This window comes from Columba livia, chromosome 11, assembly GCF_036013475.1.
Source record: "Columba livia isolate bColLiv1 breed racing homer chromosome 11, bColLiv1.pat.W.v2, whole genome shotgun sequence".
Classification (NCBI taxonomy): domain Eukaryota; kingdom Metazoa; phylum Chordata; class Aves; order Columbiformes; family Columbidae; genus Columba; species Columba livia.
This window is the reverse complement of record NC_088612.1, coordinates 2,704,697-2,729,191: the sequence shown is the minus strand read 5'-3', so window position 1 is coordinate 2,729,191 and position 24,495 is coordinate 2,704,697. Positions and strand designations below refer to the sequence as shown.

The 24,495-nt window shown below is 39.9% G+C and overlaps 1 protein-coding gene across 5 annotated transcripts; it reads right to left on the bottom strand.

Moving 5' to 3' along the window:
- Positions 1–345: 345 nt before the first annotated feature.
- On the bottom strand, positions 346–24,420 carry DTWD1 (DTW domain containing 1). 5 transcript variants are annotated; one of them, XM_065075901.1, is made up of 6 exons: positions 24,260–24,420; positions 21,721–22,002; positions 20,543–20,686; positions 19,040–19,316; positions 15,534–15,778; positions 346–7,947 (listed from the first exon to the last, which is right to left on the bottom strand). In XM_065075901.1, exons 2-5 carry the CDS (start codon positions 21,994–21,996, stop codon positions 15,549–15,551), a joined length of 927 nt encoding a protein of 308 aa, XP_064931973.1. In that variant the 5' UTR covers positions 21,997–22,002; positions 24,260–24,420; the 3' UTR covers positions 346–7,947; positions 15,534–15,548. The 5 variants fall into 5 exon arrangements, with proteins under 5 accessions (XP_064931973.1, XP_064931971.1, XP_064931972.1 ...); XM_065075899.1 differs by having other exon boundaries at positions 24,129–24,260; XM_065075900.1 differs by lacking the exon at positions 346–7,947 and adding an exon at positions 10,213–11,567.
- Between the last annotated feature and the right edge of the window lie 75 nt (positions 24,421–24,495).

Below are 24,495 nucleotides of genomic sequence, written 5' to 3'. Positions count from 1 at the left end.
GAGAAATCTGATGGATGTCCTGGAATTTATCAGGAGGTCACATGGCAGTCAATATACATATTGACAAAGCTTATTTTCAAAATGATTGTTTCACAGTTAGTTTTACACTGGAGCCTCATGCTTTGAAATGGTATTGTATTGTCATATGAGAATAGCTCATATGTATTAAAAGAATAAAGTAAAACATTTTCCTCTGTGCTATAATACATGTAAGGAATGGATTGATTAAATCTGAAAAGTAATATGTGCCTCAAAGACTGAGCAAGCTGGGACTGAGTTGGAAGCAGTATCAGATATTTTCAGTTTTATTCTGCATACAAATGAAGGAGACTTGAGTTCTTACACTTTGATTTTGACCTGATTTATTGTGAGGACCAGGTTAATAATTAGAGCAACAGTGGATCGAACTTACATGCCGTGTTGTTCCTTCTTAAAGGTAAGGTGTAAAATCCAGTTGTCTTACAAACGAGTACTTGATGTGTTCTGGAAAGCTTGTTGCTTCTTGTGATATCACATCTTTTCCACAGGCCATAGTACAAGCCATATGAACACAGCTATACAGCTCTTCTGTTTAACCCCAAACTTCCAAAAGGAAGACTACGTGTTTGCTAAATGTAGGAATTTCAGAGCATTGTTTTTATCAAAAAATTAAAAAAGAGAGAATCAGAGCTTCATACTTTAACTTGATAAAATACACTGGGTTTACCCATAAAGAATATAATAGTTAAAACGGTTTTAAATGTGTCCAGTGCAGAGCAAATCTAGCAAAGGTGCAATATCTTTCAACTTGAACTAATACAATCAGTATTTTTCTCTTGGGACAGAGTATTAAGAAATAAGCCTGGAAACAATAAAGAATAAGGCAATAACCGAGGCATTGTAGACTAATATTAGAAAACAATACGTCAGTGTTGATGCTAATTGAAAACATGTGCTCAAATATATGTCAATGGATCCTGAAACTGAGTTTTGGGGATGTCAGTTATTTTCATGGTTCCTTGGTGGATTGGTGTCATGAAGAAATACGGAAACCAGAAAATGTGAAGGGAGGAATGTGTGGAAGTCTTCTAATCAGAAATGGATATTCACTTGCATTAATAAAGAAGAAATCTTTCTCAACTTTAAATTATTGGTTCTCAGTCCTCCTGGAGCTTTCAATGCCTTTACGTTCCTTTATGAAGAATAAGGCTTTGAAGTGCAGCAATACTATGTGTTCATATTTTAATTTGATTTTCAGCTGATGCGTTTGGGCTCAGTTGTGTGCTGGGCAGGAGTGCTGGAAGGTTGGCTAGTCAGAACACTTCTGGATTTGGGAATGCTCTTGGTAGAACTGGGATGTCAGAGACTTAAGAGCAAGTAGCAGTAAGAGCATCAAAATCCTCAGCAGAAGTGCTTACACAGATGTCTATAGCCATGGCTCTGCATGGCACATCATGTGCACTCAAATCTCAGCACCCTTGGGAAGTGTTATTGCTTAATTTACTACTCTTTGAGAGGATAGGAAAATAGATGATGAAAGTACATGAATTCCCAAAAAGCATCACTCTTAGCGAAGGGCGAGTATAAACTAGGGTGAAAGATCTGAATTGCTTATAAAAAGCTTAAGTTTTGTCAAAGTCAAATGTTGTTCTGAAATGAAAAAAAAAAAAAAGCACTGAAATATTTTGATTTTTTTTTTTTAACTTCTCATTTATTTTCTCAACTGAATTATGAGGAATCAACAAAGCACTCTGCAGAGTGTTTAGCTAGCCCTATAGAAATCCTGTAACAAGTCTGCAAGACACGCTGCAGAATCCCACAAACCACACTGCGGAGATCCGGAACTTTTCAGCCAGCAGCAGTGCTGTAAAAGATGTGGAGGTGTATATGTAACCCTAGCCATTGCTGTAACCGTGGACTGGTTTCGGAAAGAAATAAGGCAGTAAGAGTCTTGTCCTGCAACATATCAAATTATTTCAGCTCCAATTATTGCTGTGTAATCTTTCAGCAAAAATTCTAGAGGTGTATCTACTGATGTGACCCAATAATGATTGATAGTTGGTAATGATCATCTGCTGACTGAGTGCTTGAACTTTTGTTTTCATATAGCTCCTAAATATGAAATAAGTGAAACAATTTATTGAAATATGAACTGAATATTCTTATGTAGTGTTTACTAAATTGCAGAGACTGGCAGTGGAGCAGATATGCCTGTTACTGAAATACCAAACAGTTACTCTGGCTGAGTCTGGCGTGCAGAAGGATTTCTTCTTGACAACAGTGCTGAAGACTGAGGGTGCCTGGGCTGGTTCCTCTGGATGGAGGTATCCTGTCATGTGTTGTCTGTGTGGTAAGGAAATACCACTGCTTTGTCCCCTTTTCTGTGTGAAATAAGTCTGGGGCATCTACTTTGGAAACTTGTAGAAATAAGATGTTGCAGGAGACCGGATGACTGGACTGGCTCCCTGGCAGAATTTTCCTCATATTGCTAGTAAGTAATGAAAAGTTATGACAACTGGATAGAAGTCTGGGTTTTTCTAGAACTAGGATTTCGCAAATGAAGTCCTTAAATGCCAAGATCAGCAAAGGAATTGGAATATGTCTGGGCTGCGTGATGCGGAGCTCAAAGATTGCAAGCAGGATATATGTGCTAGGAAGAGCCCTTCACTGTTTGTACTCTGCTTTTCAGTAGCTGCTTAACCCATTGCTCAAGCACTTCCACGAGGCGCTTTGCTGAGCAGCGTAGATACGCTAACAATTCAATTCCTGCTGGCCGTGGGCATGGGAGGCTGAGCATTGACTGGCACTCACATGTCAGCGTGGAGGTCAAACGGCTGGTCTGAGAGAGTTCATTCTTTCAGATAGGAGTGGGGGTCTTGTAAGAGAACTTGGATAGCTTTGCCTGAGTTGTTGCCTTTCTGTATGTAAACAGTTCCTAGTACATTAAATCTGGCAAGTGAACTTTAGCAACAGCCAGGCAAAGTGCTCACTGCAGTGCGACTTACTCATAAAACCAACAATCTGAGTTAATATTTTAGAAAATGCTGAATGGCCTTCATGGAAGGATCTCACCCAGCAGCTGACTTTGAGGAAATGGGAAATGTGCTGTTTCATAACAAGCAAGAGAGGAGATGTTATTTGAACAAAGAACAAATCTGTTTTGCTTGGGCGAAATGTTAAGGTAGTTTAGGGAGAAGAAAAATTGTATAAAAATGGCAGAAAACCAAGGTTTTCTCCAAGGTGTATCTGAAAATCTGCTTGAAATATGTGATTTTTACGCCAAGTGGGATTCTGAGGCTTTCAATTAAAAAAAAGGCCATGCAATACTGAACTGTTGAACCATGGCTGTGTCAGCTTCACAGCCTGTTCAACTAAACCTCAATGAGCTGAAGAACAATGCAGTCTGCTTCCCAAAAAATCTACATGGGAATTTACAGCAAATGAACTATTTATTTTGGGATTCTTCTAACGGACTCAGAAGTGTTGCTTTGACTAGTGTGCTCATTTAATATGCTCACATTTACGGCATGATCAGATCTTTGCCAAATGCCATTTTTGGGTGGATATAACACAGCATCTACAGCAGGAAGGAAACCTATGGGAATTTTTTGGAACTTGCACTGAAACTGAACTAGACCAAGCTATTGAAAAGATAAAGTATTCTAGTTCTATCACTACTCCAGATGAGAGTTCATATGTTGTTCAGTTATTCAATAGTAGGCTTTTCAAGCTACCTTGGTTCTTGCATAACACTCTGTGTATTTCACTGACTGTCACTTTAATCATGTTAAACTCTTGTTTCCATTTCCTTTGATCTATCCAATTCATACTTGTTATACAAATACTAAAACTGTTAAACATCTCTTTTTTTCCTTATGTGCCACCTGTGTCTCGTCTGATGGTAACAGTCATTCCTGCCCAGGCTTTGCCTGTAAATACAGACCTCTACAGTCATTACTCAACTTCATGCCTAATAATTTCTGTTCCTGTGTATATGCTATGCTACCTCAGAAGCTGGAGTGTCCTGAACTTTCCAAGAGTACCATTTTTCTTTACCTTGAAATCTGTTTTGAAAGCCTGAGCCAGCAGAGTCATTTACACACGAGCTACCTTGAGTGCACGTTATAAAAGCATTGCCCAGCTTCACCTTGACAAGTTTACTCTTGCTGTCTTTGACGCCAACTTTTATCCTTGATTTGAAGTGTCTCAGGGCACAGATTTTGCTTTCCTGTCTGTTGCAGACTAATGCCAAGTATTAACTGGTATTTTAGTGATGTAGAAATATGTGAGAGACTTGGAAAATTGCATTATAGACACTAAAAATACAATATAAACTAAGAAGAGGTTATAAGAAAGGTTTGATCACAAAATACAAGGTTGTATTTCTTCTTCCCTACATTTGCAGTGAAACCTTTTGTTCAAATGTACTCAAAGTATAACATTTTTGTGACTTGGTGCCCCTTTGTCACTAGTAAAGCCATTTGATACAGTGTCCTGTATGTATATGGTGTTAGTGAAAGCTGAATGCTTCCTGCTGTAGTGAATTACAACTATATTGATGTTATAGTTCTAATGAAAAACCTTGGTTAAGTAAAGTATCACACTTGATAATACAGCATATGTCTTGGCAGTACTGCCGTCCCCATCCTTTTGTAATGATACAGCACAGGGCAAGAGTGTTCATCAAGGCCCTAGACCTAAGACTACGCCGCTAATGTTAATTTCATCACGTTTACAACCTTTGTCACATGCTGGAATTTTGAGGATTTACTATTGATACATATTCCAGCTACTGTGTAAGTCTGACCTGCTCTTCATGTTTAGACCTTAACGAACAATGCCCCACTTTACATCCGTGAACTCTGCCAGGAGTTTTTCTCATCTTAAAAAGCAGTGAAGGCCTCTGGCATAACCTGGGGATAGTGGAAATACAAAGAATTTGGGCATAAATCTTAAATTGATTTTTTTTTTTTAACCTTTTGAATGGCACTGTTTTATAGCTAATAAATATGAGATGAAGTTACTTCACTGGGCCTCTCTCGTTGTGCTAATTCTCATAAAATAAAAAATCTCTTGCTTTTCCTAAAAATGGGTAAGCCGGCACTGCCAACACTCATGTGGGGTAATCAGCTATTCAGGCTGAGATTTCTCTAAGAATGGCAAGCTTTGGCCAGCATTCATTTTCAATTTGCGATAAAACCAAAAAGCTTTGTGTCATGGTATTTTAGGAGAGTTTCATTTCTGTAGGACTGCTAGACATGGAAAATATTAACGGAGATCAGGAAACATTCAGGTTTCACACACCTCGTCCACAGGACAGCATAGCTCCTGAGGTGAAACGTGGCAGCTAATCATTCTTCTTTCATTATAACAAATTGCAAAAGGAGTATTTAATGAATACATGTGAACAAAAGACTATGTCTCTAAATATATAGGAGAAAATACTTAAACTAGTTCTTATGCACCGAAGCTATTGAGCACTTGCTGTGTAGCTGGCTGCTCTGGTTTGTACCTCTGCAGAACCCCGAGGGGAGCCGTGGGTCTTCTCTCCCCGAGCGACAGGCGCTGGCAGTGCTGTGTGTACCTACAGCTGGAATCAAGCAGCCTTCTCCAGCTGACCCAAGATTACAGTTGGCTCCTTTTAGATGCAGCTGCGTGCAGCCCTTAGCCAAATGGATGGGTCATCACGATGAGGGGCCTCTGAAAGGAGAAGGATATGGAAAAAATGGAAGAAAACTGCCAAAGTGCCTCCCCTAGCAAAGCAGGCTGCTGTAGAGAGCAATGTTAAGTGCTGTTGTTTTTGTATAGTCACATTTAAAAAATCCAACAGAAAACACTCAAAGTCCTAGAAATTTGTTACTAGTCAAGATGTTTATATACTCTTCCCCTGAAGATTAAAGAAATTATTTTTAAAAGGGTCAGAGGCTTTATTTGCAATAAAATAGTGAATTTGGAATGAATGCTGCAGTGTTAAACACACACACACAAAAAACAGTGTTCAGGGTGTTAATGATTTGTGGTTCTAATTTTCACTCTATTCTCTCTTGGATTTTGTTTTTCTGTGTAAGTCTTAAGTTTGTGAGGATGGCACATCTTTCTTAATGTATTTCCACTCTGCATAAGTAAGGAAGGCCGTAACAGCTGTGATCATTTCTCTGGAGATGCACATGATCTGTAGCAGCGGGAAGAAAAGCAAATATAGCTCTATACCACCTCTGGGCCTGCGCCCTCCTTCTGAGGCTGCCAACTAGTAAAGCAGAGACTGCATAGGCCACTGATGACAGGCAGGGATCTGGGAATTTCAACAGCACTTTTTCAGATCTTTGCATCACCTTGCACTGGCCATATTTCCTTCACGTAAGAGTTCTTTGCTGCTTTATCTGTTTTAGAGCTGCTTTGCATCACTGGACCCAGCTTAAAGGATGGGAGTCAAACCATATAGTTTGGTTCTGAGCAAATATGCAGGTGATAGCTTGGGTTAATGAGCTGAATTTAGTACCATGGGATCTTGAATTCACTGTCTCCATATCAAACCTTTTCAACTGACAGCCTTAAAATGTTTGAGTCACTGTCCATCCTGTAAACTCAGTCTGGAAATGCAAGATCATTTTATCTACTTTTCATAACCTGAAATAGGTGTAGCTTCATTGCTGTAAATGAAGCTAATCTGCTTGTGTTGTTGTATCTCATGATGTAAGTTTGTTGACATCAAATTTTGCACATTTTAAGAACTTAAAAACTGCCAGGAAAACAGACATTTCTGTGTTTGACTGGTTTTATTCCTCTTTGCTCAAAGCAGACCTGTGGTTGGTTTACACCTGGAAGCTATTCTCCGTGTAACAGTACACTAAATTCCTTTGGCTCACGCATCTCAGTCACTTGGAGGGCTGCTGCAGAAGTTATACTAAAGGTACGGGCAGAACATCCTTGCGGTGTGTGGCTGCCAGGCTTCGGGGACGCACGGCCAGCCCTGCGCTTAGATGGGTAAGAGACAGGGAAGCTGGAATGTGATACTGACTTGAATAAGGACTCTAGGAGACTGAACAGCTGTACAGACTGTTAAGCTTGAATTTACTGGGCAAACTGTGAACAACTTAATAAAAAATAAATTGGTAGGCACGTGGGGAATCCCTGTGGCTTTTGGGGATGTCACGTTTCCCAAACCTACTAAAGAGTTCCTTGAAGGGTTGAATGAATATGAGGATAAGGGTGATCTAGTTGATACTGCTGATGCTACAGCTCTAAACTAAGGCCCATTTCTTGATCAATAGCCTGGCAATAGGCCATTCATAAGCACTGGGGCTAGAGGTTTGAGGAATTATTAGCAATTTTGAGAGCTGTGCTCTGCCATCTTCACCCAAGCTGCGGAATCTCTTGGACTGCTAAACCATTAATTGCTGGATTGACAGTGGATTGTGGGTACATGGAGCGCTTCTTGCATGCGGAGCCATGGAGATGAGGAACTGAACAGAATAGACTGTAGACTTGAACCATAAGTGCGAAGTGTTGAAATAAACTACATTATAACATAATGGACGTCATCCTCCGATTGCACATATGTGATCTATTTAGCAACCTCACAAGAGCCTTGTGTAAGACTCCCTCTTAAATCTTAAGAGTATTTATTTTCGTGATATCTTACGCGGAGAATGCACAGAATATTTTAAATAGTTTTCATTAGCACATGTATCTGCCAAGATTCAATTCTAGGTTTGAACACCAACAGATGGATCTAATATTTTCATTCGGATGAAACAACAAACTGTCATTGTTTATTGTAGGCTTGATTACTGTGCTTTGGTGTTGTCTTGATAACTTGAAGCAGTGGCTTTTCCTTTCATAATAACACGTTTTGTAATATATTTCCTTTTTGTCTCAGATACAGACTTGGCTCTGGTCACTGGTGCAAATGACAGCAGCACAGGAAGATCCCAGCTCTGTTACCACTGGCATGGCCGTGCTGCAACTCTGGAAAGCAAAGAAAGGTACTAAAAACCAGGGACAGAGTTCAGTCCAGTGTTAGTTATGAGATATTTGTTTCTCACAAGAAAAGTGCCAGCATGTATAGAAACAACAAATGTCTCTTCTAAATTGATGTCTCACAAGATAAACATACACAGGTTTAACTGAAAATGGCCTATACAGGGAGAGCAGAACTGTGCAGGGGTGTAGAAAAAGAAACCCTGGTTATTTCCATAGGGCCATGCATATGCTGGAACAGCTACAGTTTTGCACGTTACCTTGCTTTCATCTACTGTGTTAGTTTCCAGGGGCTTCAAAAGATTCAAGATTATTTTTTCTTATCCCATTATATCTCTTTAATGGGTTTTCATTTTAAAATGAGCAAAATCAGTTAGGCTATGCCTATGTTACAGATTATTCTGCACTCAAGAATTTGGCAGTATAGTTTTGTCAGCAAATCCCTGGCAGCTGCTTCAGGCATTGGTTTTAAACCAGTTACCCAGAATAAAGTAAGCCATATTCAAGGAAAAGAGGCAGATTTTGGTAATATAAAGGTTTCTGTTATATTTTTGGCCAACTGTCATGATGGCAAAGAATGCAAGTGTTTTTGTACTCTGAACTGACACAGGTATGTGGATTAAAGCCAATGCTGGAAACGCTTTGGGTGAGGTTAAAAGAGGAAGTAGCACGATCCAACTGCTTCAAGTGGACTGAACTGATTTACATGATGGTTCTGAAAACTGAAGCTGTATCAAGTTGCTTCCTTGTCTGTTGTAAATATGAAAAGGTTGGCTGTGCAGCATTATTTGGCCCAAAGGAAGCCTGTGAACAGAGAAAGCTTGGCTAGAATGTTTCAGCTGCATAGGCCAATCACTAGAAAATGCAGGTTTAGGTTAGCTGAAATTCATGCTACATTTGGCAAACAACTTAGTAATGAAATTGAATCCCCAAAAATGACTTTTGAAAGAAATAAAACATTTATGATGTTCCTGAAATACAGAATTTTTATCTAGCATTATAGCAGCAACATTTGAAATTAAGTCTGTAGTTTCAGCTTGAGCAAACTGTTTTTCTTTTTCCTGGAACTTCAAGTTTTGTTCTTCTGTAGAAAAAAACACTAAGGATACTTTTTTTTTTTCTGACTTAGTCTGATTCTGCTCAATTTTTTAGCATCTGTCTCTAAAGCAAATAGCTCCAGAAACTACTAAAGCAGACATTCAGGCTGGGAGGCTGGCATTCAAATATGGCTTTAAAAAGACTTGCTGATTATATGGGACACTTCAAAATGGAGTGCGTCCTAGGAATGTGTTTTATAATTTAGATCTTAATTGAATCCCAGAATGTCAGGGATTGGAAGGGCCCTGGAAAGCTCATCCAGTGCAATCCCCCCATGGAGCAGGAACACCCAGATGAGGTTACACAGGAAGGTGTCCAGGCGGGTTGGAATGTCTGCAGAGAAGGAGACTCCACAACCCCCTGGGCAGCCTGGGCCAGTGTTCTGTCACCCTCACTGGGAAGAAGTTTAAACCCATTACCCCTTGTCCTACCATTGGTTGTCACCGAGAAGAGCCTGGCTCCATCCTCCTGACACTCCCCCTTTAAATATCTGTAAACATGAATGAGTCACCCCTCAGTCTCCTCTTGTCCAGCTCCAGAGCCCCAGCTCCCTCAGCCTTTCCTCACACGGGAGATGCTCCACTCCCTTCAGCATCTTTGTTGCCCTGCGCTGGACTCTCTGCAGCAGTTCCCTGTCCTGCTGGAACTGAGGGGCCACAACTGGACACAATATTCCAGGTGTGGTCTCCCCAGGGCAGAGCCAGAGGGGCAGGAGAACCTCTCTGACCTACTGGCCACCCCCTTCTAACCCACCCCAGGTAACATTGGCTTCCTGGCCACAAGGGCCCAGTGCTGGCTCATGGTCACCCTGCTGTCCCCAGGACCCCCAGGTCCCTTTCCCCTACACTGCTCTCTAATAGATCATTCCTCAACTCATACTAGAACCTGGGGTTGTTCCTGCCCAGATGCAAGACTCTGCACTTGCCCTTGTTCTATTTCATTGAGTAGAAGTAAGGTTTTCTATATGGAAACCAACCTAACTTATTATGATGAAAGCCTCAAGTCATAAAGTTATGTTTAAAGCCATAACTTGTAGACATTAATAGATGTAGATGTTAATATGACTAGAGATTGTATCTAATCATTTTTGATAGCACGTCTGCTGAAGATGGTACTGAGACATCAAATGTTGGAAAAAATGAAGGGTCTGTGTTATTTAACTCCCAGACAACTTGGTTTATTAAAGTTACATGTTATTCCAGATCATATGCACAAAAATGTATTCTCACAGAGTAAAATCAAGGTGTTACCCCAGTTTGGTAGGACAGAAGGTATATTATAAAATTTACAGTTACATAATAGATTTACATACTGTTGTTTGTAATAAAATCACATTGAAATTGAGTAAATAGTGTCCTAAACCAAGGAATTTATAAACTAATTGCATATTACTAAGTAAAAAGAATATCTGAGAAACATTGCCTCTGGTTTGATTATTTGATAGCACGTAATCACAAGACAGCACAGAAAACATGATGTTGCATTATATATAATGTGACTTTTCCATCAAGGGTCACGCGTGTGTGTGTTCACTGCAGGTGCTCGTGCACGTGGTTACTGGAGACAAACGTCTTTCCCTCAGCAGCAGGGTGGGTGCACTCTTGCTCCTCTTCTCTGCTGCACGAATGGCATTTCTGCCATGCAGGTGAGGCAGAATTTCTGTGAAATTCAAAACTCTCTACATTTATTTTGCGGTTTTACTCTTTTAATTGTTTTGAAATAACCTGTTTACCCCTTTGGCCTCTTTTGGCATGCCCTATTTTCTTTTTTCTTTTACAAATCTAATACTTTGGTTCTGCTTGGAGATGCAAAGAAAACGTGATATTTTACAAGATAAGAGTAGGGAATTACAATGGACTTATTAGCAGCAATATTCACAATGGTGAAAATGTATGAAATATTATCTGTTTTTCCAGTGTATTGTTTGGAGTGATAATTCAGCGCTTGTGCTGGGTATTGTGTCCAAACTTAACAAATGAATTCCTAGTCAAATTACACATCCATGTTACATTAACAGGGTCAGCTATGTCTGTATCTTATTAAAGTATACATTTGCTCTGTATATCTAACGGTTTATTATTTAATTTGGTAAACTGATAGCACGCTTTGATTGTCTTTATGTTCCCTAAGACAGAAACAGCACAGGAGAAAAATCTTTGGCTTGTGTTCTAATGCATTTATTGCTGGGAGAGAAGTATATATTCCTATTTACACTGGTACACATACTTATGTATAGCTCTTCTGTCCCTCTTGTCAGAAAATCAGAAATTTTGCCATCAGAACCTTTGAAGTAATAATATTCAGCCTTTAGATTCCATGCTGAGTTCAACTGGCGTATGGGCCCAGCTTCATATGTAGAGACATGTTACTCAGAGGCAGAAATGAACTACAAGTAAGTGAAGTGCACAGGATCCTACATGGATTAGGACTCAATCTTGGGTATACTGGCGTGGAGGATTCTCTTCATTCTTCTGTGGTATCTTCTAACATCCTATTGCAATACCAGTGGTCTGAAAAGTCAGCAGAAAAATCACAGTTGATTTGAATGTGATAATAGTTCCACTATTACTGAAGTTAAGACAAAAATGTCCATTTTCAGTGAGGTGAAAATACGGTGTCTGTTTTGCGTTAGAGAAGTAGTTTCCACCTCTTGTTGTGAGACTCAACACCACCACTATGAGAGTTTCTAGAGTTTGATGTGATGCACAACGTTCAAAAATTCTACAGCACCTGATTCCTCTTCAGATCCCATAAAGTGGCAGCGATGTGTTGTCTTTCCCAGCGAGTGAACAGGAAGCGGGTAGTAAATTTTTCATATAAACACTTTGAATTGTTGGTATTAGTGTCACCAGTAAAAATCAACATTCATACTAATGGCAGGATTGGAGTTTTACTAAAATAATGTCTCAAGACAAGGGATAACGGATCAAGAATTATGTTGAGTAGTTCAATACCTTAATCTGTGATCTCATCTGTTGGTATCAACAGATCAGCATCTTACTGCCACACAATCTCTTCATCTTAGTGGGAAAGCTTTCCTGTTTTAATGCTGCTGCAGTCACGGTTTTGCTGCAAAATGGCTTTGTTGCAAAACAAGTTTGACGAAATCAGCTGCTGCGCAGCTTCTTGGAATGCTTTGAGACACAAATTAATGGTAGCTGGGAGCAGAATAAATGCATTATAGTAAATGATGGGAAACTAATAGGAAAATTTTCCCCCCCCTTATTTTGGTATTTTCAAAGATAGGGATAGATGGAATGGATTTTCACATCACATTTTATGTGAGCGTGCTATGAAGATATTTAGGAACACAGACTGATTTTTAAAGTATACAAGCAAAATACTGAAGCTCAGTGGAAGAGAAAAGCAAGAACAGGTTGCTGTGTTACTCTGCACTTGGGCTGAAGAAGCCTACGTGGAAACCAGATGAGCTCAACTGGAAAAAGCAAAAAGTCAAGCAGTAGCAAAGGATTTAAATCCGGTGAGATTACAAGTGCTTTGGAAGGTTCTGCTGTAGATTACAAGTTGCCATCTCTTTTCAGTCTCAATATATCTTTACCCCATGCACTGACATGACCTTTTATTCAACCTAGGCTTGGATGACATTCATGCTGCCTTCCAGGAAAGGAATTGTTTTATGCAGCTCCCTCTTATTAATTTTGAAGAAAGGATTAAATACTCCCTCTGACCAAGCATACAGGCATGCTAAAGTGAAGCCGCTTCGTGCTCCTGGCCAAACAAAGAACAAAAATACCCACAATAAGCAAAAGCAGATGGCTTTGGTGGCAGGAAATGAATGAGCCAGACTGCAGGTAAAATGGTTCTCCGAACACATCGCGCAGGTTTGTAATGACAGGTTCTTTGTTATCTGGGGCCTTCCCACAGGGGGCCAGATGTCTTCTGTTGTGAAAGGAGATAGATAGAGATGCTCTTCCTTTTCCTCCCCCTTTAACTTATGGCTGTTTAAGTTACTGCTAATGGAAGTAGAAGCCTGTTTTCCTCCTTGCTCTCTGATGTTTTTGGAAACAGAAGAGATAGTTAGTGAAGGGTTTTTCTGATATGAAAGAAGAGGCCCAGAACTGGCCTTTACCTCCCCATGACCCTCATTTTAAAGAACAGGGAGGTCAGTGCTGCTAATTGCACTTGAAAGGATTAACCACTTGTTTGTTGGAACAAAATTAGTCTTCAGCCTCCAAGCTGGAAAAATGTATTGGTGGTATTGAGGCATTTTCAGGGTGAGGTAGATGACCTGGTTGGTTTGGCTTTTTATACCAGTATTGCAATTAGAGGATTTAAATATTTTAACAGAGGGGAGAGCAGGAGATGGGAGAGAAGGAGCAACTCCATCTGCTGCTCAGAACAGATTTGCAGCAGAAGTGACAATAACCTCCTTCCTGCTCTCATACCAGGTTATCACAGGAATATCAACAGAACATAATTACAGATATTAGGTGTGCCTCTGTCATTTGGTATAAGAATGACTCTTGCATTACACTGAGGTTGCACGGGAAGGAGGGGAATCTGAACCCAATTCCTGGACATGGTGTTCCAGATGTAAAATATTTTCTGTACATTGATTTCACCTGAGAATTAACTTACTTTTGGAATAGACTATTAATTCCTGTTGTTCAAATGAAGTGAGGTACACAAAACTTAAATTTTGAAACCATTTTTAACCTTATGAAACTATTTTCCAAAAGTAACAAAGAACAGCTTATATAAGCTTTTATCTGACCTCTGCTTCTTAAATAAAAAAACATGTTTTCAGGGAAATGTGTCTTGGAAGTAACTCCTCCTCTCCCCCCAGATTCTTCTCTCTGGTTCTTGTAAAACATTAGGTCAGTAGGTTCATTTTATTCTGGTTTGTTTAAAGTGGGTGAAAGTTTCCTTTTCAAGCTATTATACTTCTGTCATTTTTTTAAGAAACGTTACAACAATCTTTGTTTAAGAAATACAAGAACAGATGGAAATGTCAAAAGACTATCAAAATTCATACCAAAGGAAATAGCATTAATCATCGTAAAAAGCCAAAATAACCTCTCAATAGCAATAAGAACCAAATGAATATGAAATGTGTTGTTTCAATAGCACTGAGACATGGCTTATTTTTTCTCATTGCCTGGCACATAAACTCAATGTATACGTATGTATATTTTTAAATGTTCTTTTTCACTCTAACTTCAAGCCTGTGTTGCTCATGGTGCTGTTTGTGTGCACTGGTGTAACTAACAAGCATTTCTTTTTGCAAATGGAGATGTTTTCATTGTCCACTGAAATGCATCTTTATATTCATCCCCACACAAACCTGAAGATAAGGATGACCTGCAGAGACTGTATCTTGTGTTTTAAGCAACGACTATTTTCACCACAGTGGTTGTCTATGATCTCTGCCAGCTTTAGCGGTACTGGCACAGTGTGGCAAAGACACCAGGAGAATTACATTCACGTGTGACGACTGCTACCCACACCAGCAAAATGTCATCGCATAGATCATGTCTTATTTGTGCTGTTCAAGGGTACACTATTACTGTGAAAGAAAAAATACAGCAGATTCATAGTCTGCTTAATTTAAGGAAGTCTCGTGAGAAATTCTGTGGTCAGACCCACCATCTTCCCTGTTTCTTGTCTCTGCAAATGACTTTGTTTGGGCTCCTACAAAAAGATCTACGTTTTTCAGACAGCTCCTGCAGTGCAATGAGCCCTTTCAGCTGCTTACAATACAAGTATGTGGCATCTACAAAATTTTATTATGATATGCCACTATGACATTTAAATTAGTGTTCCCCAAAATAATAATATTATATAATAATAAACCTAACTAATCTGTTTGAAAAAGTCTAAAATTATCCAAGAAGTTGAGAATTCTCTTAATATAACAGTATGTGAATGGTACTATCTAACTCCTGCACTGTATAACAATGTTTAAAGAGATGGCTCTTTTCTGTTACTAGGACAATTTTCCAGAATTAATCTTGAAAATATATAATTTATATTCTATTCACTTAATTAATGTGGTCTTTCATTTTGTATTTGTGCTGCGCTCTTGCCCCCCCACCCCAATTAAATATCCTAATTGGTATTACTGGGTGAAACACAAAGTATTAATAACAGTTACAAGCTACCATGCTAATTCCTTTTTAGAGTTGGAGAGAACTTTCCTTATGGCAAAAGGGGCCGAGTCCTCCTCTCCACCTCAGGAAATACTCGCACTGTGATGAGCAGATCAGGTGTGTAGGTCAAACACAGCGATGTTTAGCAAAGCGTAACCGTGTTCAAATAAGTAATTCTGATCGGACTGCTCATCTGAGCAGGTCTACAGCCTCAAGTGTGCAGGTCGTGAGGTCTGCAGCTTACTCTGGGACAAACACTGCAGCCATTGTTAAGAGTACAATCTATTTCCAGATTCCTGTTGAACTACACAAACATAACTGTTCTTATCTATCATTATAAAAGAAACAAAATGTCGTGTTACCTACCTTTAGACAGACAGCTTACACTTTTCCTGCACAACACTTGGCATTTTTAATCAACGTGTGCATAAATGAAAAGAAAAAAAGCAGATTATCATATTGTCCTTTGTAGTTCTCTTTCAAAATCTCCTGATGATAGTCCACAAGGAAATAATAAATTGCTTCTATTGTGGAAAGGTATGTATCTGGCTTTCCTTTCTGATGACGCCAAAAGCAAGTTTTCCTTGTCTTTAACTCAATTTGCAGCAAGCCTGTCAAGAAAACAAGGATGACATAAATTAGACAATGTGGATTGATGGGTGGGATGCCAAGCAAGTGTTTTAAGTGTTTAGTTTTGTTTCTGACCAGATGGCTGCATGCAAACAATTTCCCTTCCTGCACCTCCATTATGCGTCCGTAAACCAGAGACAATAGTTTCATCCTCCTTTGTGGACCCCTTTGAAATCTGATGAACAAGTGCTGTAAATCGCAGGCTACAATCCTCACGTTTGCATATTTCGGTTATCCTTTCATTCATACAGCCTCACCGCCCTCACTAAACTGCAGAGTCTCTTCAGGTGGGAACAGTGACACCCTAACCTACACAGACTCATCAATGTTCATAAAATGATTAATAAACCTCATCTTTTGCAAAGCTATTACCCTTCAGGTGTAAAACAGAATTCCTCAGACTGTTAGTTTTGCTAAACTGAGGAACATTTGCTAACAGCCAGACACGTTTCATTTATGCTTGTTAAGTAACTGAACTCTCACTGGGATTCCTCGGGAGTAAGTATGACGGAACCTGGTCATTAATTTTATTAGAAACTCAAGCCATTCCCACTTGAGATGAAAGAAAGAAATTTGGTCTCTGTATGGCATATTAAAATCTTTTATCTACTATAGTCTGTTTCATTATTCAGATTAATTTTAAATGTGTATCTTTATTTATGTTCCTTGAGATGCACAAACTGCTCAAAATTAAAACCGCCTTAATGTGTAATCACTTCGTAAGCAGGATGGCCAGTTGGATTATGAAGAACAGCGTATACGCCTGTCAATAATACCACAATGAGGTTGTACATTTTTTTTTTCTGTATGTTCAAGTCAGATTGTATGTCATGGGATGGTTTAGTACAAGTAATAGTAAAAATAACACTATGGTTTAAGAATTGCTTATGGACAGAAGTTTAAGGTGCAAATTGGCCTCTAGCCCAGCACTTGTAATTAATTCTACACTTTTTACTTACAAACTGTTTAATTCTTTCTAGTGTAACTGCAAGACAGGTTTAGTTGTTTGCTTTGCAGTTAGTTATGTATGATCCCCCAACTAAAGCAGATGTATGATTCAGCCTTTTACAAGAGAATGTATAAGCTAATAAAGTAAGACATTTGGCTAATACAAAGTGGATCAAACTTACAGGATAAAATCCCAAAGCAATCTGTTCATTTAAGAACTGTGGTGATGTTGCCAATAAGCTTCATCACTCATATGAGAAAGTAATCATTAACATTAGACACAATGGATTCCTTTCTCATCTAGTGATCACTTGTAATGAAATAATCAATTGTCCACGTTAACAGCTTTCAAATATTTCCTGTCTTTAACTGCTTTCTAAAGATACATTACACCACTTTTCCAAGAAGATATAAAGTATTTTTTGTCCAAGTTTTCTAGGCCTATTTTTTAAGATTGATGTACTCATTTGCTTTCTCTTGCAGTACAATTAGCTAGATTTACTCTCCATAGAAAAGCAGGCTTACAAAACACAAGGCCTTTCTTTATGTTTTTTTGGCTCCGTTAATGTTTCCATCCAGTATTCATTGTAACTTAATCTTTCTGAATAAGTACAGCAATTACTTTTTATGTGGAATGATAAACACTCCTTTTTGAAATGTAATATATGAGGAATATTTTGTTGGATGATGACATCATTTGCAGTTGAACTGAAAAATGACAATAGTTGTCTATTTTTCAAGTGCATATGACATAAAAATTTAATCAGTTTATGCCTAAGGAACTTCTGCCCCACTCATCTTGGAAGTTAAAAGTGCAATCTCTAAAATGAGTATTAATATGACTTATGTCCTTTATGACAGGCACTAAGGAAAGCAAGGAACGCAGGGGTCGTGCACACTGTTCAACTGCTGTATGGAGGGTAAAACTGTCCCCTGGCTGTGGATGTGACAGACTGACTTGCGTGCCACCAGTCACACTTCACAGCAATCCTGACAAGTGCTCAGGGGAACAGGACTGGAACAGAGGTGGAATGGAAACAGAGTTCTAGAAAGGAGGGAAGAGTCCACCAGATCAGCATTCACCTGGGGTAACTGGAAACCATTCTTTAAGAGCTCCAAAGTAACACCAATCACAAATTTTTGCCTGATGTACTGCATAAGCTTTAATGGAAATCTTCAATTCCCCTGGCTGCCTGTTACTTTTCTTAGATTTATCCTTTTAAAATAAGTTCCAACTGCTTTACGCTAACTTGCAACATGCAATTACTCTAATCTTTACAGTAATACTTCAATTTATCTGATAGGGTATGTGTTGTATTAAACTAAATACCTAGTTACAGGATTTTAATTAGCAAATACATTATACTAATGTGTGGGATTCTTTAATGAACCAAGTAGACAGCAAGACAACATTCATCTTCTAAGAAGCCTGTGAAGTTCCTTGGAGAGTCCAGTGCAAAGCAGGCACTAGTAGGCAGTTGTATATATTATATATAAACTTGATCGCCTGCCTCCCAGCTAAATGCACCTTTTTTACTAATTAAAGTATTTTCAAACTCCTATTTATCTCAAAGGAAATGGAATGTTATTGATAAATTGCATTATCTTTTGTGGCTTTTATTTAGAATACTTAAATGTAAACTTGTTATGAACCTAAGACAAAAAAAAAACCTTTGCAGAATTACAAGTTTTTGCTCTCATAAGGTGTAGAGGGCCAGCAGGCGTTCATTCCCCTTTTGTCTGGAAAGGAGTGAGGTTGTTAAAATGACCATAAAACAAAGAACTTTACTGCAACAGAAAGAGAAACCAAGCTGTGACATGCTTGTGCTGTATCTCCTAGATCCCTCATTCACCTTCTTGTGGCCTGTCTGCCACTGGCGTGTTCTAAAATGCTGCCCTGGCTCTCCTGAAAAAGCAGAGAGCCACCTGCAAGGGGAATCTTACTGGCTTCCTCCAGAGGCCGTACAAGGTACTGCTCTGTCGTCTTACCATGATGGCTTCCATTCTGTGAGACTGAGGAAATTTGTTCCAACAGAGAAGCAGGAGAAATAAATAGAAATATTTTCTTAGTACTAGTCTTATCATTTTGCAAAACAATTTATATGAAGTGAAAAGTAATGGAGTCTTTGGCTCAGGATGTCTCCAGCACTGAAACAGGCTGTTAAATCTTTCCTGTATACTCAGAGATAGGGCTCAGTATACACATATCATGCTCTGGTCTGTTACATAAACATGAATTTCCCTTACTCATTTCTGTAGCAATAACATCTCACTATTATATATATTTTTTTTACCTTGAAGTCGTTCGTCAGTTATTATTTTGTTAGTTTGATTCCAGGTACTGTCAATAAATATTATTTTCTTCAGTCTAGTGCCTTCACTCCTGTTGCTTGAGATGCATTCATTTCCATTTTTTTCTTCTTCTTTAGGTTCTATTTTTGCTTGCTTAAGAAACGGCTCTTTGCAACAGTCATCGTCATTACCACAGCCACTTTTCTTAGTGTACTTTTGGAGATGGAGAGCAATATCTTTTACTGAAATGGAACTGGGTCCAGGAAATATTAGTGCTATCTAAATGGAGAAAAGACAAAAAAATTGGAGTGTCAAAATCTAATGAACAAGAATTGTTTCATTAAAGAACAGAAATTTTCTATCCCCGCCCACAAATTTAAGTAAGGACAAAATGAAAAAGTATCTCTTAAAAATATTCTATTCTCTAAAAGGATAAAAGACTACATTAAAATACTAATAAAGATACTTGTCAGAGATCTTAAATTAAATGTCACCTCCATCCCTCTGCCACCAACTCTAATACTTCTACAAAAAAGAAGTTTTTTCAGCCAAGACTTGTGTCAGTCCTGGGGAAGTTCAAACTTCACTTGTTGCAGTACGTGGAGCAGGAAGGCCACAAAGAATAGCTTCTCATTCCCAAATTTTAGATCAGAAGAGATAATCTTCTCTGTATTGCAGGTCCCACAACTACCTTACATGAAACAGGCCAGTGATGGCATCACTTGGTGTTTTTTCAGCAGCTGTTGCAGCATTCTGAGGCTGTGAGGTGGACAGCAGGGACAACACAGTCACTGCAGCCTCTCCCCTTTCAGCCTTTTTGCCACCTATGCTTCCCTTGATGGCTCATGCCCTAAAGAAAATAACATCTCTATAAGCTGTTAATTTATTCTTCATTTAGTCCAACAATAGTGAAAGTGCGAATTATGACGTCAAATATGTACATATTAGATTTCAAGTTAATAACACCTGATGAATTTAATCACATCTAATGAGTGAATAATCGTACCTAATGAGCATGTAAATCCAAGTGCATAGCTTATTTTTTTCAGGGTGCTGCCTGTGATAGACAATAGTGACATTTCAGTAGGTTTTTGCTGTAATAGCAAATGTTACAAATTTCAGGGGAGTTTAAATACCACAGCTCCTGAATATGATAAGCACACCACCTAACTGCTGCTTAACTTGCTGTGAGCTGAACACTTCCATGTGTTTGGGCAAAATATTTCTTATGGTACACAGTGAATCAAACTATCCATTATCTAAGGTGGTGAACACAGGAAATTCAAGGTGGTCAGACAGTGCTACAGTTTTTCTAAGCTTTAGAACAGCCTACAACCACTATATATTGACAGGCCCAAGCAAGATGGGGTGGACTGGATTAAACAGAGTAGCGCTTTCCTCCTGCTCCCTCCCAGCAGACTCCAGTACCACTGCAGGAGCAAGGACAGAAGATAGCTCTGCATCTCCCCAGCACAAAGCCCTGCTATTTACAGAGAACTTCTTACTTCGTGTCTTTTTTCTTGATATTCTGGAATGCAAGGGTATTTATAAATCGTAACATCATCAGGTGCCAGGAGCTTAGCATGCACAGCGGTGCTTTTGCCATCTGTTTCATTTGGGTGTTTAATAATGTCAATCTTCAAAGGTAACTATAGTAAGAAACAAACAAAAAATAATATTTATGATCGTATATACAGGTACAAAAGTTTATGCAAAATCCAGGTGAAAACCCTATAGGTAATTAAGACATACTTGACAATTTTTGATGTTTTTCCTTTAATAGGCTTAGTTCTAAGCTAGAGACAAGAGACAAGGAGCACCTGTTGCATTTTCACAGTTAATGTAAAAGGTACCTAAGTATACAATGAATACAAGTGGAATGCTGTGGTAGTAGCATGGTAAAACCTCTAGAAATAGTAACAATAAGGTAAATCGTCTTAATTTGAGCTACATAACAGTCATAAATACATATGTTTATCTGTATAAAGTAGTCACCTTATTGCAAAACCAGCCATTTCAATGAAAATACACCTAAATCAAATCTCCAAAGTACTTCTAAAGTATTTTCACAATGTTTTCAAATTACAGTCTCTTCAAAATGCATTTTAGTTCCTGGATGACTTTGCAAAATGTCACAGTCCTCTTTGATGGTTTCTCCAAGTATTTTAGCTGAAGGGCGTTGCACTTTTTATTCTTTATTAATAATTTAAGAGTGGTTATCTGAATTATACAACCATGATATTTAGACATGCTTTTAGCTCATATTTTATGTAAAAGTCACTCTTGGTTATGGACAAATCATATTGTTTGTTCACGATATGCTCTGTTGTGGCCAGAGTTCTTAGAAACTGGAGAAAGAAGGTAAAGTAACTTTTAAGAACTAAGTGAAAACATACTCATTTGCATGAGAAGCTGAGTGACTTCAGCTTGTCTTCTCATCTAGTAGCTGTATAAATGTTTATGGGAGGACTGGTACATTGTCAGTGTTTGCACATGTAAATCCTCCAATAAGAACAATAATTTAACTGTAGCTTATTCAACTGTAGTTTATTCTTAGTTATAGCTGTGTTAAAGATGAATGTCCCTAAAGAATGAATCATAAAAGAAATGGTCACAGTCTGTTCTGTGTCTCCAGCAACTAAAAGACACATGAATGTTATAAAAAATCCATAAGAACATTAACCTTCACAGTTGGAATTTCTTTGGGAGGGACAGTTTCAACAGGAACAAAGCATGTATAACAATAAAACATCCGTGAACTACTGCAGCGGGGGCATTTCGATCTCCCACTCTTTTTGGCCTTTTCAAGTACTTCGTGCGATGCCAATTGTAACTGTTGAAGTGGATTATCTTGAAATGACGATGGAGTCTGCAATTCTAGACGTTCCAAACGTTCAGTATTTCTTTTTGGTCCTTGAGGGTTTTCTTCATTTAAAAGTGCAGACGAATTTAAAGACATGGTTAGCTGAAACAGACAATAGCTGTTAAATAAAAATCCAATACACTATGGACTAATTTACTGGAAATGATTCAGTTTGATCATATTTAGCAAGAAATACTCCTCAAAGAAGGTCTTTTCTATAACAAAAAGAATAATAAAATCATCGTATTCGGTTGTAATTGCACCAAGAACTCCAGATTTGAGGAGGGTATGAGATAAACAGGTAGAAAGAACTTGAGATCTGTATTCTTAATGCACGTATGTGCACATTTATCATTTTACTAAGATAACGTAACCCACTCACTCAACTCATGCAGCATTGTATTTTGTTTTTCTTATTGTTAGGATCAGCGTCTAAAAGATGTGAAAACACTGGTAGACACTATTTACCTGGATGAGCAGTCCCGTTACCCTTCAGTGTGACTATTGATAATGACTTAAACGTCTACAGGGTAGAAATCCATAAGAGAAAAGGTAATTGTACAAATTTATTGAAAAAAAATCTTCCAGGAGCAAGGCTAGAGAATGAAGAATTTGATGAGCTAAAATACCCCTTTGCTGCTCCATATCCCAGATAACAAGTGCTGACCCAGTCTAGACTCATTCTGCGAGTTTGTACTTATGTACTAACAGCGATGGATTTTGTTCAGGCTTTCTTCAGGACAGATGTTGTCTCCCCCTCTGCAGCTGGCATAGAATTTTCACTGTGATATATCAGAAACACGACTGTGGGCCCCTACCCGAACCAGACAGCGTTCGTACAGCTGTGCGCAGAGGTTCGCAGTCACGGCTGCAGTGAAGCCCTTCTGACTAATCACTCAGGGTCCCCCGGTCTCCAACGCGGCCCCCGGTCAGAGCCTGCAGTGCTTATAAACCGACTTTTGTGCTCTGCGCTGCATCACTTAAAATGGAAAAAGCCATTCTCGGTATTTACTTTCAGCTAATTTAGGTTTACTTTTTCATGTCAGGGATCACACTTGTGAAATGATGTAACAAAACAGTCATGTTTAACAAAAACAAACAAACAATAATTCCTGAGACGTGATCCAAAATTAAGTGTTTAAATAAAACCAAGTGTAATTTAATTGAAAAAATAACAAAACCAAAACACTCTGCTAACTTTCCAATAAAAAATTAAAATTAATCCCAGAGAAATTAGTTGTTATTTTCTGGTAAAATTAAATACTATGCTATGATACTTCTCCCTCCCCCGCCAAGAAGCTCTGACTTTTTAAAGGTCAGGGGTATCCATTCAAATAAACACAAAATCTAATATGCACACAAATTACATAGTGCAATTTGCTTTTGAGAATCTCTGAGATAAAGCAAATACACCCTTTATCTCAGCCTACCCCGTCCTGTTACCACGTTTCCCCAAGAAGCGCAGGGGGCAAGAGGCGCCGTCACTCGCCGCGCTCCCAGCCCCAAACTGGTTCTTTTCCACGGGATGTCACTGTGACCTTCAGCTGTGACACCCCCAAGCGCTTCCATTATTGGTCCCGACAGGAGAGATGCTGCTCTAGCCGCACAGGAAAACCTCTGTGGTCTCAAAGTCACAGCTGTTCACAAAGTTACAGCAGTGTACACGCAGTTTACATTTTTTTTTTAAAAAGCAATAGAGCTCACACAACTTGTAAGATCCAATGTCCATTCAGACATTTTAAGACTGAATAAGCCCGTCTCCAACTGATCTCCAAGCCCCAGATCAGTCCCTACCGATGGAAGGTACCCTCCACGTTCTGGCTGTAATTCTATAACTCCGAACCTCAGGCCACGGAGGTTTTGTGAGGAGCGGACGGAGCGCCAGAACGCGCGTTCCCCGCGGTGCTGCCCAGCTCGGCCGGGTCAGGGCACCGGCTGATGAGGCCGCAAGGAGGCACCGGGACCTTCTGTGACAACAGGGACCTGAGGAGCACAAAGCGGCCCGCGGAAGCGGAACGGACTCTGAGGGCACCGAGCTCCGCCGCGGGGATGTCTGCACAAAACAAAGCGCTTCTCCTGCCGGGGCGTCGCTGCCCGGCCCCGCGGGGCACCGAGGCCGCCGAGGCGGACACCCGCCTCACGGCGCGGCCACCGCGGCGCTCCGAGGCCGCCCCCACGGCGGAGAGCGCTGCCAGGCCGCCCCACGCACGGCCCCGCCAGTCCCTCACCTCACGGGCCGCGGGGCTCCCGGACATGCGCTGCCTCCGCGCCGCGCTCCCCCCTCTTTCCTTGCTCCCACCCCCGTGGCCTTGTTGCCCTCGCGGTGGGGCGGGGAGCCCCGCACCGCCCCGCTCCTCACCCGCTCGCTCGGCTCCAGCCCCTCCACGGGCGGGCGCTCGCCGCAAAGTGCCGCCGGGTTCCTCTGCGGCCTTCACAGACCCCGGAACGAAAGTGTCGGGCTCGGCCGCCTCTGGGAGCGGGGGGCCGGAAGAGCGTGCGCGGGAGAGGGCTTTTCGGCGGGGAGCGGTTGCTAGGGGCCCTTGGTGACGGCACGCGCGGGCCTGCAGGCGGGAGGGAGCGCGTGCCGTTCGCGGC

Bases quoted from the DNA above. Each gene is read 5' to 3' on its own strand.
- DTWD1 (XM_065075899.1), bottom strand. From the start codon at position 24,155: ATGTCCGGGAGCCCCGCGGCCCGTGAG. The intron at 20,687-21,720 runs GTTAATGTTCTT...TTCTTACTATAG, and splicing joins AAGAAATTCCAACTGTGAAG to TTACCTTTGAAGATTGACAT. The intron at 19,317-20,542 runs GTAAGAAGTTCT...TTCTCCATTTAG, and splicing joins ATCAAGAAAAAAGACACGAA to ATAGCACTAATATTTCCTGG.